The 17290-nt window shown below is 53.3% G+C and overlaps 5 protein-coding genes across 5 annotated transcripts; 2 read left to right on the top strand and 3 right to left on the bottom strand.

Annotated features, from left to right (window-relative positions):
• Positions 1 to 506: 506 nt before the first annotated feature.
• Positions 507 to 2503, bottom strand: YUC11 (putative indole-3-pyruvate monooxygenase YUCCA11; the record flags this gene model as incomplete). The annotated part of the gene is made up of 3 exons (XM_037321420.1): positions 507 to 1665; positions 1719 to 1824; positions 1879 to 2503. 3 exons carry the CDS (start codon positions 2501 to 2503, stop codon positions 507 to 509), a joined length of 1890 nt encoding a protein of 629 aa, XP_037179543.1.
• A 1652-nt stretch (positions 2504 to 4155) lies between these two features.
• Positions 4156 to 5941, bottom strand: CGCA056_v006168 (Reticulocyte-binding protein 2-like protein a; the record flags this gene model as incomplete). Its single annotated transcript, XM_037321419.1, has 2 exons — positions 4156 to 5443; positions 5499 to 5941. The coding sequence occupies 2 exons, from the start codon at positions 5939 to 5941 to the stop codon at positions 4156 to 4158; spliced, it is 1731 nt and encodes a 576-aa protein (XP_037180247.1).
• Positions 5942 to 7737: 1796 nt separating this feature from the next.
• On the top strand, positions 7738 to 8226 carry CGCA056_v006167 (uncharacterized protein; the record flags this gene model as incomplete). The annotated part of the gene is made up of 1 exon (XM_037321418.1): positions 7738 to 8226. The coding sequence occupies one exon, from the start codon at positions 7738 to 7740 to the stop codon at positions 8224 to 8226; it is 489 nt and encodes a 162-aa protein (XP_037180242.1).
• Positions 8227 to 11072: 2846 nt separating this feature from the next.
• On the top strand, positions 11073 to 12065 carry eglD-14 (putative endo-beta-1,4-glucanase D; the record flags this gene model as incomplete). The annotated part of the gene is made up of 1 exon (XM_037321417.1): positions 11073 to 12065. The coding sequence occupies one exon, from the start codon at positions 11073 to 11075 to the stop codon at positions 12063 to 12065; it is 993 nt and encodes a 330-aa protein (XP_037180241.1).
• A 552-nt stretch (positions 12066 to 12617) lies between these two features.
• Positions 12618 to 14662, bottom strand: yciC (putative metal chaperone YciC; the record flags this gene model as incomplete). The annotated part of the gene is made up of 6 exons (XM_037321416.1): positions 12618 to 13397; positions 13462 to 13650; positions 13710 to 13920; positions 13981 to 14277; positions 14336 to 14421; positions 14474 to 14662. 6 exons carry the CDS (start codon positions 14660 to 14662, stop codon positions 12618 to 12620), a joined length of 1752 nt encoding a protein of 583 aa, XP_037180244.1.
• Positions 14663 to 17290: the final 2628 nt, after the last annotated feature.

Here is a 17290-nt window from a genome sequence, read left to right as displayed (position 1 = left end):
GAATGAGTGGACGTGAGACGCTCACGTTACATCGGCCAGGGACGCGATCAACAGATGGGCATAAGGCTGGGTCTTAAGCTCTGCGTTGCTGGAACCAAGAGGGTTTTTTATGAGAGTCGTGCAATTTCACCGTGTCTTCACTTGGCCCAATCCGTCTTTCGGCGCTGATCAGTTTCCTGAAGCTGACGATGCGGCCGCTGTAGTGCCCACTTGGTGATGGCGACGTGGAATCGCGAATTGGGGGCAGAAATTCACGTGTCTTTGGGCATGTCTAGCACGAAGAGCGGGAACTCATTTCGACTCGCCATTCCCGCCGTAGATCCGAGCCTGCACTGAGGGGTTGAGATGATATCAAGGTCCCGCATGAAGGCTCACCGACAGAGAGCTAGTGGTCATGTGAGCTTTGAGAAAAACATCCATTGAATCTGCCTGACAGGGAATAATTACATCTTCTGCGCCCGCATCTAATCACAACACCCTACGCAAGCTCCATCGGGTATCAAAACCTAGAGCCTGGGCGAGGGGTCGGGCTGCCCAGCCTGGTCGATGCCTTCTTCAACGGCCTTGATCTGCAATGCCAAAATCTTAGAGAAGTACCGGCAGATGGCGAGATTACCCCCCATGAACCAGAATCCGGGGTGCCCGCTCCGCCGCCACATGGTCCTGAACTCGCCCTCCTCGTCGAAGCCCCAGACGTCACCGATCCTGTCGGCGACCTCGTCGCCAAAGATGTTGCGCGCCTCGGTCCTCATGTTCTGGTACCCGGTCGCGAAGATGATCTCGTCGGCCTCGAGCTCGGAGCCGTCGGCGAACCGCAACCCGCGAGGCAGAATCTCCGTGATCTCCTGCCCTTGCTTGATCTTGATCTCGCCGTCGATGATGAGCTGGCTGCATCCGACGTCAATGTAATACCCACCGCCCCGCTGGAAGTATTTCACGAAGAAGCCCCCGCCGCCGGGGCCCATGTCGAGCTGGAAGCCGACCTTCTGCAGGCCTTGGAGGAGCTTGGCGTCGTTGGCGTTTTGCAGCTCTGTCGTTCCGATCTGGAGAGACTTGAATAGTTCGGCTGGTAAGCTCCATAGCCAGAGGTCTGCGTCGTCGACTGGTGGTGAGTCTTCGTCGTAGAGGCCCTTGAGGCCGATTTCTGTGATGGAGGCTGAAGAGACGACACAGGTCGAGCTGCGCTGCACCATCGTCACGTCGTAGCCATTCTCGTAGAAGTCCTGCGCGATATCGTGGCCTGAGTTGCATGATCCGACAACCACGGCCTTCTTGCCCTTGGAGTTGGGCTTCGCGCCGGAGAACTCGGAGCTGTGGCACAACCGGTCGCCCTTGAAGTTGCTCATCCCCTTGATGTCGGGGAAGAACATCTTCCCAGAGTGACCCGTTGCCTGGATGACATGTCTCGGGTGCAGGACTCGAGTCTCTTTCGTGCCATCTGCCTTTTGGCGGTCGAGGGTCAGGGTCCACTGCTTTTTGGAGTCATCCCATGATGACTTGGTCATTGTCGTCGAGGTCCATACGTTCAATTCGAGAAGATTGGCGTAGGACTCGAAGAACTCGGCGATCTTATCTTTCGGAGTGAAGATGGGCCAGTTTGCTGGGAAGCTGATGTATGGTAGGTGGTCGTACCAGACAGGATCGTGGAGAACGAGCTGATGGTATCTGTAGTTCACGAAAGTCAGCTATATTCAGCCCTGATGTGGTGGCTTTCATACCTCTTGCGCCAGCTATCACCAACCCGACCGTGCTTATCGACCACCAATGCATTTACATTGAGCATCTTCAACCGAGCAGCAACAGTCAACCCAGCTTGACCTCCACCTGTTTGGGTGTGTGAGCAATCTCCTCGCCGCAAAGAGGTATAGGCCTACTCACCAATGATGACAACGGTGGGCTCAGTGTCGGTGTAGTTGACCGTGTCTTCTCTCTTTTCCTTCCAATTCTTCCCGTCTCGGATACCGACATGCTCAACGCCCTTCTCACGGCGGTGCCGGAGAGGCTCCTCATGGCCCTTGATTTCTCTGAGGGCGGTGAAGAAGCTGAGAATCTCCCACTTGCCGTCAGACTCAATCATACGAACGACACCCTGGCCAGGGCCTACTTGGGTGTTCACATTGATGAAGAACTGCAGACATTGGACCTTGCCGTGAGCGTCGAGGGCAGCCAGGTGGGGAGCTCGGTATTCGGTGGATGTGTCGACGGCAACCTCGGTAAGACGACAACGATCGCTCAACAGCTTTTGGATCTTTTCCCTCCCCTTGAGAGTGCGTAGGTCCCAGGATAAACAGAGGTGGTCGCGCCAGTAGCCGTCTGAGACAAACAGGTTCGCGAGCGCCTTGTAGTTCTTAGATCGCAGCGCGGCGTTGAAGGCGGTGATGGTGTCCGCCGCCACCTTCCCCGCATCAACCGATGTCGAGCGAACTGATGGGGGATACGGGCGGGCGGGAAGGTTTACCGAGCCGGGCTCGATCCGATCATTGTGAGGAAATGCTCCAGCCATGGTGCGTGCGTGTGTGAAGGACGATCTAGTCGTGCGTGCGTACGAAAGAGAAGTCCGGGCCTGGGATAATCGAAGCTATCGTCAACCTTGGAGGTCCAGCAGCAACATTTATGAACAATGCTACCCCTCACGAAGAAGAGAGAGAGAACTTTCCGTTCCTCCGCGCCGGAGGCTGAGTCGTGACATCACCTGACGGGGTTCATCGCGACACGTAGGATGAGGGGTTCGTCCGGGGATAGATCGGCCTCAGTGCTGCTGTATGCCCGTAGACAAGCAGCTCTGTGTGCGAATTCGCGCCAAAAGATGCGGGTGTCCGCCCTGTCCGACTCAACAAGTTTCCCCGATCTGTGGAGTTTCGTTGGCCGCGGAGCTACCAAGGTTGGAAACTAGAGGTTCCCGTCTGTTCCCCCGCGCAGGGTTCTGTCTCAACCTGTCTCTCAGCTGCAGATGACAGTGCGCAAGCAGCTGCCCTCCGTTTGGGCGGGCGCGCGCGGGAGTTCCAAAACCACGACGCGGGTCTCGCGGGGAATGTCCCGGGCAAATCACAAAAGCGGCCGTGTTGGAGACGCCTACGAGGAAAGGATGCGTCGTGCTCGAATAGCTTGAAAGTATGCATTGATACGGGCAGTTCGGGGGACCCGCTGGCGGCTCGAATTACCCCAGATTGGGGGGCGGGTGCATTAACGCAGGGCGGGTGGCACGCTGCTAGTTTGCCTGCTTCTCCGCACTTGAATTCGCGGGGTCGAGCAAGCAAGGGAGCTTGCTTGGGCTGAACTGCTTCTTGGAGATTCTCCAAGACTATCAATGTTGGGTTACTTTCATCTTGAATCTGGCATGTTGACAGAGATCTTGTGTTAGATTCAGCAGTGATTTGGAACTGTTCATGACTCCGTAGAAAATGACCAGATTCAAAACGAGATACATAAGAGGGTGCCGATGCCATCACCATGTCAGCATCGGTGGGGGTGAGTGCGGGGGGATTACGGCAACGTGCATTAACAAAATCCGGGGAAAAGGAAAAAGCCCGACACAGTCTGTTTCCGGGCGCTATTTCCGTATCTTTAAGATCCTCATGACCCAACTGCTCGAGCAGCAAGCTGACAGAGTTTGTCGGATTAAAGGAAGCCAGAATTTCTCAGTCGAAGTTGTCTTAGTTCAGGACTTGGTCAGCCAGACCGCTGAATACCCCCTGCAAATCATGTTTCCGTAGTGCTTCCTGGGAGACCCACAGTCAAAAGGATGTTGGAGACGAATCATTGCTAATTGCGATGCCAAGGGTTTGTTGTGGGGATACAAAACGTCGTTTCGCTCAAAAGTGATGTTTTAGCAAGTCGCTCCCGCTCATCGGCTAGCAGAATATGCCGTGGAGACACGGCCCGGGGATGCATTTGCCGGCCCTCTCGGTTGTCGGGCCCCGTCTTTGCCCCACACCGGACACGGACCGGCCCCGGTCCGTGGGCAGGACGAGCTCCTATTAACTTGGAGCTAAGAACAAGTCTATCATGTCTACCAGATTGCTAGAAACATCGCTGTAGATGCGGCAGAGATGGACCTTAGCCAAACATAAGGGGTTTCAAAGTAAAAAGCTCCTATTCGTATCTGCAAGTGGCGCTCTTCTCATGACGTCCTATTCATCTCTAACCAGTTCTATTCTACCGATTTCCTTGGTGGTCGACTTTCTTTCGGCGAAAGAGCTTCATAAAACTGCTTTGGCTATTTGCTTCCGTTGCAGCCCTTAGTTCCTGTTCGTCCTTTTCCTTGACCCTCATTTCTTCCTCGTACTTTTGTTTGGCTTCTTGTACGTCTGCTACAGCCTTTAGTTCTGCCTCGAATTTTTGTTTGGCCTCCCTTTCAGCACGAATCGTCGCCTCTTGGTAAATCTTCTGTCTTTGTTCTTCTGCATTTCTCTCAGCCTCCACCGCATCTCTGACACCCTGCTCAGCTTCACGCTTGACTTTCTCTAGCTCCGTTCTTGCATCTTCCTGAGCCTCCCGCAATGCTTCCATTTGTCCTGCGATGGCGGTTTCGGCGTCTTTTCTAATACTCTCCTCCAATTCCCGCCTCTTTATCATCTCTTCTCTTGCTTTTTCCTCCTCTTCACGTTTTGCTAGTTCATTGCGTAACAATGCCAACTCCTCCTGCAATCTCAACTTTTCTGTGTCAGGCATGGGAAATTGGAATTCGGAGGGAGATGGAGTCGACCTTGGGTAAGGGGGGTAAGAGCCAAAATGCGGGTTGTCCGAGCCACCGCGCCTGGGACCTGAGTGCGGAGGTGGATATTCTGGAGCCGTGTTTTCTGGGTATCTAGGCTCCCATTCACTACTCTCAGACTGTGGCGTGTAGCGTCCTGCTGCACTACGACGCGCTCCAGGTGTCTGCTGAGCATTTCTGCTTGAATCAAATGTCGTCCAGGCTCCAGGAAGATTATCCGATGGAGGTACAACAGTGGGGGTATCTTCCACCGCATCATCTGGTCCTGTCTCTTGTCTCTGGTTTATGACAACCAGTGCAAAGCTCGAAACGGTCTTTTGTAAGCGCATATGGTCAGCGATAACCATGAATTGGTCGTCAGAAATGTCATCGATAAGGCTGATGGCCGAATTTGTCTGGTCTAGCCGCGACTGATGACTCGGCAGAAGGTCGAAGCCCTCTCCATCCGAGCTACCGTCTTCAGACTGATAATGTAGAACTTTCACCATTGTCCCGTTAACTGATTTGTCGCGGTCAATTTCCTCAATATCCTCCGTAGTAGTGCGGATAGTTTGCGGCAGCTTTTCGGCCGCAGGGCCAGATTGATCAATCATTTTCGGCGATGAGATGCTTTGAGACGGTTCGTACGTCTTTTCAAGGGCTTGATCTCTTCTCTCAGCCTCCATGAACGCCTTCTTGACGTTTTGAGACTCCGAAATCTGTTGTCGGACTACAACCTGCATATAGTCCCTATTGATCTATTGGTAAACTTATTGCCCTTCATTATCGTATAAGGTTGACCAACTCAAGGTGATCTTGTTCCATCAGATTAAGTGCTTGTAGGAAGAGCCCCAACGTCAATTTCAGCGAGTTCAGCGAAGCCTGCCTCGTTGAAACTTTGGACTTGGCAAAAAGCCAGCGCAGTTTGTGCTTCAGCAGTATCTCCTCGGCACGCTTCCCAAGTAAGGGCGCCATGCACTCTTTGATGTCATCAATATCTTTCCTGCATAGCGTGATGATATCTTGGACGATATTTGCGACCTCGGTTGTGACGCGGTGAGCTCTGATAAGATGCTGATTGATCGAGCGAAGTGTCAATAAAATTGTTTGCGTCTCAACTGCGATCGCTTGAACTTGCGCCCCCGCTGTCCCAAGATCATCCACAATGGTTGAAATTGCGGTCGCAACTTGAAAGCCGGACGTAAGAATGGCGCCGATGGCGGTTACTAAACCCAAGACTTCGGCCATTTTTGTTGTCTTGTTAGAGCACAGTTTGTCATGACATGCCTGCCAGATGTGGCCTGCAGTATGTTATATGGGCGAGTGAACTCTGCACTGAGGGAATTCAACGGAGCTCAGAACCAATGATAAGACCTCATCGTCCACATGAATTTGACCGAGCCCAATCAAGTTGAGAAGGTCAATATGCATATGCACAGCCAACACAGCCGATTACCCCGGCAGGCATTCTCAGCTGCAAGGCAGAATTGAGGATCACGCCCAATGAGCCGAGAATGTAGAGCGCCATCATGCGTTTTGAGCAGTCTAAGCCACAAGTAAGCACATGCTGCGTCACACAACATTCGTGAAGAAATACCATATGAAAGCGCCTTACCGAATTAAACCAGCTCATTTATCTGTGTCTTCCATAAGTCTACATGGTATGCCTCGTCCCCAACTTGCCGATTTGTTACTCAAAGCGCTTGTACAGTCTTCCAGGATATTCTTTTCCTCCAGTACCTCCTTTGAAACTCCGCATACGATACGTTCTTTTTTCTAAATCTTGTATTTCTCTCCAAAGTCGGCGTTGGTTTTTCTTTTTTCTTTTTTCTTTTTGTCTTTTTTTTTTTCAGCACGAAAAAAAGCACGAAACCACTTGCGAACCTATTCTCCATGGAACGAGATTTGAAACGTATTACATTTCGATTTTTCACGTATGAAACAAGCTCTTCACAGTTGCTTTCAAGGATACCTACACCAAGTTTGCGCGAGAACCGAAACGCAAAAAAAAATAAGCCTGACGTACTGTTGGTGTGCTGCCAAGTCCCCCCCTCGTAGAGGAACTGACGAGTATAACGGAACCAGGGAACCAGCGGGAACTAGGGACGGATAGAACACATAGTAGCCTATGGGCAAGATTTGGAGGACGTTAGGAAGAGGCGTGTACTGTAGAGTATATAGCTTGAGCCTGCGGCCCTCCACGCCATATACCCCTCGGGAGGTCGGCCGCAAGGGCGGCTGCGCCCTTGCCGCCACGGCGTTAAATACAACAACAACAACAACAACAAGTGCTGCCAAGTGAGGGTCCAGCCAACGAGAGGCGCCAGTTTTTCCTGGCGATACGAAGCCTGCGTAGCCTTGGCAATTGGCAATCCATAGCAAAAGTATACTGTATGTGAGTGTAAGAAGTGCTTGACCGAATCATTCTCCTTCTCATTGAACTTAAATTTGACCGTGTCCTTTAGTAAAGTGCAAATCGAAGAGTTCAGACACGCCAAAGCCAGATCGCAGAAGGTCGCAATTCAGCTTTGTGGTCATGTCAACCAATCTTCCCAAAACCAACCAAAGGAGGCCTTGACGATTTTCACTCCTTTTTGAGACGTAACCGATTGTTTATTCGCATATTCAAGGTGATTTATCAAATGGAGATGAAACATCATCCATCAGTACTCGCAAACCGTAGCAGACTTCCATGCCTAGGCGTAATTAGTTGCGTATCGAGTTGGCGGATAAGCAAATGTCTCATGCAATATCGGAAAGTGTATGCATTTAAGAAAATCGAAGGTCGTTACTGTGTGGCGGATCATAGCCACATCATAGGTGGGCAAGAGACACTAATAAGCGAGTGATGTCAGCGATCAGGTGTAAATGTGGCTAAAACCTTAACGATACCAAAGACTTCTAAAACAACGCGGACTCCTCTTCTGATATCCAGAGTGGCAAAGTACTACGAGCTATCTTAATCAGACGAACTTCTAGAATTCCCAGACCCGTCCTAACAAATTCACATTCCAACCTCAGAGCACCATCCCCCCTCTTGTCCAATGTCCTCCTCGCCATCGCCCGAAGAAAAAAAGCAAAGCCGCAAGGATCAGATCCTTGCACAAGCCACAGAGAAGCTTGAAAAGGCACAACGAGAAGCCGAAGCCGCCAACGAGGCCCGCCAGCGCAGCGATGCCGTCGAAGACGCCGACGAGAAGAACAAGATACTAGCGGAGGCGTCTGAGCACGACCACAAAGCCAAGGCGCTGTCGCGGGACGCGCAAAGACTGCAGAGCGGCGTCTGGCAGGGTGGCTTGGGTGGCGCAGGCATCGGTGCCACAGTGGGCGTTGGGCTGGGTGCTGGTGTGGGAACCGTCGTGACTGGGGTCGTCGGCGGCGTCGCGGCCATTCCAACGACGGCAGTCGGGCTCTTGGTCGGCGTCGGCGCTGGTGCGATACATGGGCCGTGGTACAAACTGGGAGGAGAGAAGAAAGAAGAGGCTGAGAAGGGACAGCCACAGGCCGCCGGGGGAGACAAGGATCACGAGTAGAGCGAGCGGATCGCTCCGTACGAGCATGAATGTTCAATTTCCAGCGGGTATATTACAAGTTGAGGGAAATGCATCCATATCGACACGACCATTATGACGGAGGACCAAGGTGCACATCTGCAGAGGCACGGAAGATTGATGAAGCGTCATAGTTCATTTGGATATTTGGATTCGGTTTTTGTCTAGCATACACGATACCCAGACAGCCAGTAGAATAAAATTATTACGATTTTGCCCAATTTCTGCCCTGTACTTTATTGTAGAGACTTGATCTTGATGATGGCACGGGTGTGCCAGGCAGTCGAGAGAGACACACGTCACACGAACCACTGCGGGCCAAAAAACAGTCTCTGCGTCATTCTCACCGTTGGCACCGTCCCGCGTTCCCGAAGTCCAACGCCATCGATGTCGGCTCCGCTGCGGACCCGAGACTCGCTTGGTGGTCCGATTTCCGATTAAGCGTATCCCGTTGACTTCTTCAGGAACTCCAGACTGAACACGAAGTGGGCTTGACAGATGCTTATTTCTCTAGTCTTTCTCTTTTACATGCACCCCAGCAAAGGAGCACTGAACTTGTGAAGCAATCTTTCTAGCAATCTTTTTACAACATCGTTGGTTAATTTTCCCCAAGTCGCCAGTCAAAGAGCGGAGCTTGGCGCGAGAAGAGGACGAAAAGACAAGCGGTCAAGTTCTCATCCACAGCTTCATCAACCTGATGATAGCCCTGAAACCACACGGCCTAACCTCTGCGTGGAATGAATCGCATCTCCACGATAAGCATATCATTGCGGTCTTCGGGTCTATGATGCGAAGAGCGCGGAACAGACATATGGGCAGGATCGGTGGGTTCCGGCAGAGCTTTTGAACACTGGGTCGCTATCGGTTGCTGAGCCTATGACGGTGCGGTTGCGACACCGTCGGAAAGACTGTGATTTTGCTGGACGGAATCTTTCCTTTCGCTCGGTCATCCCATCGGCTATTCCCTGCATCCATGGAGCCCGATAGTAGCGATGATTGCGGATGGGACCAACGTTGTCTTTCTCAAACCCCCCCTCCGTGATAGGGGAGGGGGGAAAAGGGGACGGCTGCTTGGGTCCAAGTCTGACCAAGTCCCCTAGCGGCTCCTGAAAGAGCTGCGACAGGCATGTTGCCTATCAACGTGGGATGGGAGCACCGGACAGCTGGCTGACCCAGCTCTTACCGAAGGCTGTTATGATATTTCGGATGGGCGGCACTTAGCACCTGCACTTTATTTTCTTTATTTTCACTCTAAATGCGAAGCGCCGAATCGTTCTTGGACAGGGCTGACATAATGCCTCCAACCAGGCGCCATGCTGGTTGAATCTCTGGCCGTCACGTTGCTTTCGCGCAACGTAGAGTGCCCAATTGCAAGCCATCCAGGTGCAGAAAAGTCTCGGCTGTAACAGCCGAGAGATTCGCAAATGGCAACCCAAGCTGACTGGCACGTTCTGGATGATACCGAACTTTCCACAGATTGCCAAGCGCTGGCGATTGATGGCGGTGGGCAGTGGGCACGGCACAGCTGTGGAACCCCCTTTTTCTTTCTGGTGGGAATTTCGTCCCGTGTAAAGTGATCTGCGGCAGGGAACACACAGCCAGCGCTTTTTTTCACCATCGCAGAGCCCCCCTGGTTGACCCATGTTTCAGGTGAAATACCACCACGGGCGCGTCGATCAGGTACCATGACAGAGTTCAGCGCATTACTGCCGCGGTGCGATCTTCCTCTTCAGATGAAAGTTACACATATTGGATCTGGGGAAACATGTCTCTTGGCGTTGATTCTTCGCAAAGGGAGGTTGTCTTTATTGTTCAGATGAACGGAAACCAACATTGACAGGCCTCAAAGCCATATATCGATTTTTCTTCCTTCACGTTTATCCACCGGCAACCGATGACTGGCGCCGGGGATTGACAAGCAAACTCGGCTTGTCGCCCGAAATTGACATTTGCCAACGCTCAAACGCGACAAGCCTTGACGGGCATGCAGTTAGAGGAAACCCGCCCAGCGGCTAACTCGAAAGAGGTCGCTGGGTGGATGTAGGGCAATCTATGAGCGACCGATTCGGGGCACCGAGGCCAGGCTCACGCAGCCGAGGAGCTGTGGTCTGCAGGGGAGTCCGCTAGGCGAGCGTCTCTCCAGGCAACTTTAGATGAACAGGATGATATGGGAATCGGCGCATGAGCCAAGCTTGGCGACCACATCTCGACCGTGATGCCCCCAACGTGGGCGGCACCTCCAGGGGTCGATGTCGTCAACTGTACTTTAGTTGTGACCCGATCAGGGACCCATCCCCGGCGGCGAGGACCGTGTTTGGTGGAATTGGATCCTGCGTATGGGTCGCTCCAATGTTTCAAACAAACCTCGCCCTTTCGATTCTGGTCGTCCAAGTCAGCTTCTTTCGGGGCCCCTGGCTGCAGACAACATGAGCGAAGCGCCCCCTTTCGCGCCAACGACCCACGATGCCCAGAATTAGGAAGCCAAATGAGCAGGGAGCTGGGGCTGGAGAATTCTCGTCAGGTTCGTATGCATGGGATACCATGAGCGGTTGATAGCCAACGGCGGCCAGGGGTGAGTGAGTTGGCTCGAGATATAAGACAACCTCTTCTTCACCATCCTGTCCGAGTCTCTCTTGCTTCTTCGTTCTCAAACATCCATCGCTGTGTCTTTTGTCATTGTACAAACCACTTTCTTTCTTTGAAACCATTCATTCTTTACCTTCCCTGGTGGAAAATCAAGCTTCATTTTCTTCCCGTCCAATCTTTCTTCACCACCAAACCACCAACCAACTCTCTTTACCAACACAACCCCAAACACACCGATCAAAATGCGTACCTACGGATTCCTCGCCGCCGCGGCCCTCGTGTCCCAGGCCACCGCCCACTACGTCTTCCCCACCCTGATCGTCAACGGTGAGGAGACCGAGCGCTACGAGTTCGTCCGTGAGGCCAAGAACTCCAACTCCCCCGTCACTGACGTCGCCTCCGAGGACTTCGTCTGCAACAAGGGCGGCAACGACGACGACGTCCTGGCCAAGACCAAGACCAAGGCCATCAACGCCGGCGACGAGGTCGGCTTCATCGTCGAGAACGACATGGGCCACCCCGGCCCCCTCCAGGTCTACATGTCCAAGGCCCCCTCCTCCGCCGCCGAGTACAAGGGTGACGGCGACTGGTTCAAGGTCTACGAACTGTCCACCTCCGACATCACCGACGCCGGCCTCCAGTGGGCTTCCTACGTCAACAACGCCGGCATCCACAACTTCACCTTCACCGTCCCCAAGGAGACTCCCTCGGGAGACTACCTCATCCGCGCTGAGCACATTGGTCTTCACGGAGCTGGCACCGCCGGAGGTGCCCAGTTCTACATTGCTTGCGCCCAGGTCACCGTCACCGGCACTGGCTCTGAGACTCCTGCTCCCACCATCAAGTTCCCCGGCGGCTACACTGGCAACGAGCCCGGTGTCCTGATCAACATCTACTACCCTGCCCCCAAGAACTACACCGCCCCTGGCCCCGTCACCTGGCCCAACGCCTGCGAGGACCACACCGCCAACCTCCTCGGCCAGACCTCCGACGGCGACTGCACCGGCTCTGAGGGTGCCACCACCCCCTCTCCCTCCACCCCCACCTCTCCTTCTTCCTCCGCTGCCCCCTCTGCCGGCATCCCCGACTACAACGGCGGCAACAGCACCACCGTCCCCACCGCCGCTGCTCAGCCCAGCGCCGCGCCCACCGGTGCCTCTGACGACTGCGAGAAGTCCGCTGCTCGCCGCCGTGCGCGCTCCATGCGCCGCCACCTTGCCCGCGCCGCCTACTAAGCGTCTCTTCTCTGAGAGACTGAGGAGGAGGATGTGGATAGACAAAAGTTGGAAGTAGTTGTGTTGATAAGCCGGAGCTTGCGATGCCCACTTGGGCGTCTGCTATGCTCACACCATCATTTTTCTTGTACATAAGTATGACTTTAAGACACTGGATGTAAATGCGATTAGATATCGGACGATCCTTTGTGCCGAGGCGTCCTCATGTTTGATATATGAGATCATTCTATAAGTTCCGCTTGCTGCTGATATGTGATATTTGTGTCTTGTCTCATGGTGATGGCTGAACTTGTATAATGTCCATCTGTTTTGATTGTGATATTAAAGATGATAGGCCTTTGAAAGGACAGCAAGTTCTACACCCCTACAAGGCGAAGATCTTTTCCAAATTCTATGAGAGACGGATCTGGTATGTCTACTCATACGCAGTATTAAGAGAAATGAACTATCTGGTATAATTCAACTTTGACCATTTCTTTGTACAGCGCCTGTAAAAAGTCATAACGTGTTTTGAAATCTTTCTATACTCTTTTGTGAACCTTTGTCTACCCCTTATGCATGGTCATGTCCCTCATGGTTCTCTTCATCATCCGCCCAATCGGGGAACCCGTCATCAAACATATCCTGCAACTTATCCAACTTCTTTTCCCCATCCCACTTCTTATTCCTCATCACCTTCTGCCACTTCTTCCACTCCTCGTCATCCAGCAGACACTCATCCAGCGCCGCCTCCAACCCCTTGATATCAAGATTCTCCCCGATGAACACCAGCTCCTGCCGGCGATCGCCCCACTCCCCGCCCTTCTTGATGTCGTGCTGCACCAGCGCGTCCACCTCCGGGTCGCCCGTCAGGTAATCCTCCGGCGCGAGCGTGCAGAACCACGGCCGGCCGCCGGTCATGGTCAGCATCGCGCCGGCCTGCGACCAGTCGCCCGCGCGGTGTGGCCGCGTCGCGAGGAAGAACTCGCCCTTGGAGCGGAAGAGACGGTTGAAGAGCGGGTGGGCGGTTTTGTTGGCGAGGATGACGTCGTTTGATGGGGGTTCGAGGGGGTCTTCCATGTCGGCGTCCTCGTCCTCGTCTTCGTCTTTTTCGGATTCGTCGTCTTCCCATTCCTCGTCTTCCTTTTCGACGTCGCACATGTCGGCGTCGTCTTCATCCTCATCCATCTCGTCTTCATCGCCTTCGGGGGCTTCCATTTGGAGGATGAACTTGTCGTAGAGGAGGGACCATAGTCTCCGAGGGTCGAAGGGGCGTGTTCTTGTGTAGATGAAGTTGCGAACGTTGTACTCTTCGGTTTCGGGTTTGGGTGTGATCTTCTTGCGGCCGTTGACCTGTCGATGATGTAAGTTAGCAACGTGCTTTTTGAGGTTCTGTTGGATGCGAGTGAAGACTGACTTCGCGGACTGTCATGGCATGCAGGTCCTGCAGCCAGCCAACGCCTGACTGGGCGACTTTGAGGTCAAAGGTGTTTGTGTTGACAATCTCCTTGACGTCGATCTTGCCGTAGTTGGCCTCGAGGACCTTGGCTCTCGGGTTGAGCTTCTTGATCAAGTCAAGGACACGGGCGAGATCGGTCTTCGTGACCTGCATGCGTCGTGTCTCATTAGCACCGACACCAACATGAGTTCCGCGGGAATGCTCACCATGTCTACTTTGTTCAACACAATCACATCGGCAAACTCAATCTGGTCAACCATGAGATCCGACACCGTCCGCTCATCCTCAGGAACGACATCGTCTCGTCTTGAGGAGAGCAGGTCACTCGTGTGGAAGTCGTTGAAAATTGTGAAGGCATCGATGACGGTGACGGTCGTGTCGAGGCGGGCGAACTTGTCAACGCCGCCAGCGTCAGCCCTGCAGACACCGTGTCAGTCAAAAAGTCTCATGCCTTTATCAAGAGAAAGAAGAACTCACAGCCTCTTAAGAAGCTTCAGCGTATCGTCATCAAGCCCCTCGGGCCCCTCGCCCATAGCCTGCATCTGCTCGGCCAGACGGGCATCGAAGGTCTCGGCGACCTGCTCCGGCTCGCTGATGCCGCTGCTCTCGATGACGACATAGTCGAACTCGTGGAGCTCAGCGAGGTGGACCAGTTCTTCGAGGAGATCGCCGCGCAGTGTGCAGCAGATGCAGCCGTTCTGCAGGGCGATGACCTTCTCTTCTGTCTTTGTGATTTTGTGGCTCTTCTTGATCAGGGATGCGTCAACGTTCACACTGGGCGGAGAAGGTTGTCAGTGAGCTGCCGGGGACGACGGGGAAGATGAGGACTCACGCTCCGATATCGTTGACGATCACGGCAATGCGAAGGCCGTGGTCGCTCTTGAGGAGGTGTTGGAGGAGGGTTGTTTTCCCGCTGCCCTGCTTTGGTGTTAGTCAAGACCACTTGCGGCGAAGCTTTGAGATTGCATACAAGAAAGCCAGAGAGTAGAGTGACGGGCAGTGGCTTGCCCTGGGCTGCTTTCGATACATCGACACCAGAATCGGCACGTGTGAGTTTGGGCGCAACGGCGTCGCCATTGGCTTTCAGGGTAGCTGTCCCTGGGACCAGAACGCCACCCGACTTGGGCTTCGTGGAAGATGCGGAAAGTTTCTTGCCCATGATGATCGTGTAACCCTATCTGATGGCTAGAGAGAAAAGAAAAGGATGATTTGCCGGGTGAAATGCAAAGCCAGTCCCAATTCACCCAAATAAACCTATTTATATCGTCTCTGTTAACAATTTCTCGACTGATAACTGATCGTCTTTCCCAAGAGATAGCAGCGCCATCAAGGTGTCTCGAGCATGCGTCGTGTAAGTCGGGCCATCCGGGTGCTGATGATATGACCACGGGGGCTGCAACACCGGATTGGCTGGCTTGAGTCCGGGGCGGTCATCAGGAATCGGGGCTCCTATGATTGGGCGAGGGGACATCCACCGGGGCCGTTCTGCCAGGAACGCCCTCCCTGAATCGGGAAAGTTTCCAAGGAAGCAGGGACTAATGACAGTAGGACCCTGAGTACCTTGAGGGTTTTCTGAGATCCTGTTAGATTGGAAAACTTGATTGACGAGATGCCGATGATGCGACCGGGAAGAACGTGAGGGTTTTGAGCCCTTGGGACGTTTCCGTCGGCACATGTCGTTCATCCAAGATACCAGTTCGGTTATTGATGGCCGTAGCCATGTCATCAACTGAGCGCTTGTACCTCTAGGCGGCCATCACTGATTGAGAATGAAGCCCGGGCAGTCAAATATCTGATTCACCAAGCACAGCATCTGCTAATAAGAGAAGTCTTCCTTTCCCGGCAAGATTAGATGTATGGCACCACCCATCATGAAGACAAGGCTTAATTTAGTCAGGTTGTATGTAGGGCATGATGTTTCTTTAGAGTCTAGGGAATGGGGCCAACAGCCAGTGAAACTTTGGTTGCGTTGGCCGAATGCTAACAGCGTCAATAACTATTCTGGATGGACAGCCGCTGTGAAAGCCGTACGGCTATTGCTGCACTGATGCGTCAAGCTCGATGAACTTATCGCACGATAACTTGGCGGCCGTTTTACTCATGCAGTCGAGAAACTGGTACACTACCTAGGAGTAGATTGATTAGAAATGTGATTAGGTATTCAGAGTAGAAGACAGGTCTCAATTTCAGCATACGAAGCCAGCCCGCGGCGCAGCTAGTGGGAAGAGGAATTCGCCTAGTCGAAAACAAATCACTGAGTAACAGCTCGGCTAGCAACAGCAGATGCAGTAAGCACACGTCCTGCTGGATTTGATCCAAACGGGAATCAAACACTTGGAATTGCTGATTGATACCCAGAGATAATACGGCGGATTCCCAGATGTGCATGATTAGTGGGCGTCGGTGACACCAATGCCAAGAAGCCGTGTCATTCGCTACAGGGCCCGATAGAGGGACGCATTGTTGCGACCGGCATCCCACTTCCCCCGTATTAACAGAGCCTCAAGTACTGCTGATGCATTGGCAGCGATGATTTGGCGGTTCCAAAATGTTTTTCACGCATTAGACAGTTGGTCCGACACATGGTCATGGCTCCAATATTGGATAGATGCCGATGTTCCAGCGAAGAAGCGACAGACTGACAGACCGCGCTGTCTGAACATCAGGCGGAGCTTCAGCCACCACTTGAGATATCACCAGGCATCGCAGCTATCGACAAGCTCAACTCAACATAACCACGTTGGCGAAATTTGTATTGATCGGTTGGCATCGTGCAATCACCAGAGCGAGATGATTCTTATGCGCATGCCATCCACCGCCCAGCCGACGCAGATCATTCAGTCATCACCCGTCTGTGAGAATGATGCATGGCCTTCGGAGGGTATCGCAGCCGGAAAGGTTAGTCGAACCGAGGACGGCTCGGAGAACACCAGGCGCGCGCCCAGAAGGACATTGAGAGGCAATTGGCCGTATTAATAGAAATACCAAGACTACACCAGACACGAGAAGAAAGGCAGAACTCCAACGTCATCGTCAGGAGACAAATCGCAAAAGACAAAAGGGATGCGCGCAGGGCGCCCATGCATTTCCAGTTTCATCGACGACCCCGTGGTGGGCGGTCCACGGCATCCTCCTCACTCAGTGAACCACGAACCGGACGAGAAGACCCCATGGCCCGTTTGTTACCCCAGATACCGACCAAACAGCTGGCAGAGCGCAGCGGCCGGCGACGAAGATTTGGCTGGTCCTCAGACCTGACAAGTCCCGCGACGGCTCTCACAGTTGGTGGCGTCGGCAAGAGTTGACCTGATTGATAAGACGGCCGGCGGCGCATCCTGGCGGTGATCGCGACTCGTCTCCGGCCGGGCCGTGTTCGTGGTGACGACGATGAGGGCGTCAATCTCTCGGCACAACCTGCTAAGTTTGTGTTTTTCTTGGTTCCTGTGTTCATGCACGCCATCATGCCCGGTGGACAGCATAGTCTGGACGCGGCGGCATCGATGACCCGATCAAAAGGAGAATGCGGTGATGATTGTGAGAGCCGAGCGGTCCTGGTGCGACGCCGGTCGGGGCGGACAATCAAAAAAAAAGACGAGCAATGTTTCTAAACCTCCTACAGGGACCCCAACGAAAAAGTCCGTCTCCCACGCGAGCTCAATCCTCGCCTCGAGCCCTGTCTACCCCGTTCTCGCGGCGCCCAAGTGGAGATGAATGCTGTCGAGCAACAGAAAAGCCCCGACCCGGCGGCCAAAGATGGTGAAAAAGCACAGCAAAACCGCCTATTCAT

Source organism: Colletotrichum aenigma (assembly GCF_013390185.1).
Source record: "Colletotrichum aenigma strain Cg56 chromosome Unknown KSG_Cg56_contig04, whole genome shotgun sequence".
NCBI classification, from domain to species: domain Eukaryota; kingdom Fungi; phylum Ascomycota; class Sordariomycetes; order Glomerellales; family Glomerellaceae; genus Colletotrichum; species Colletotrichum aenigma.
This window is presented reverse-complemented; position numbering and strand designations above follow the sequence as displayed.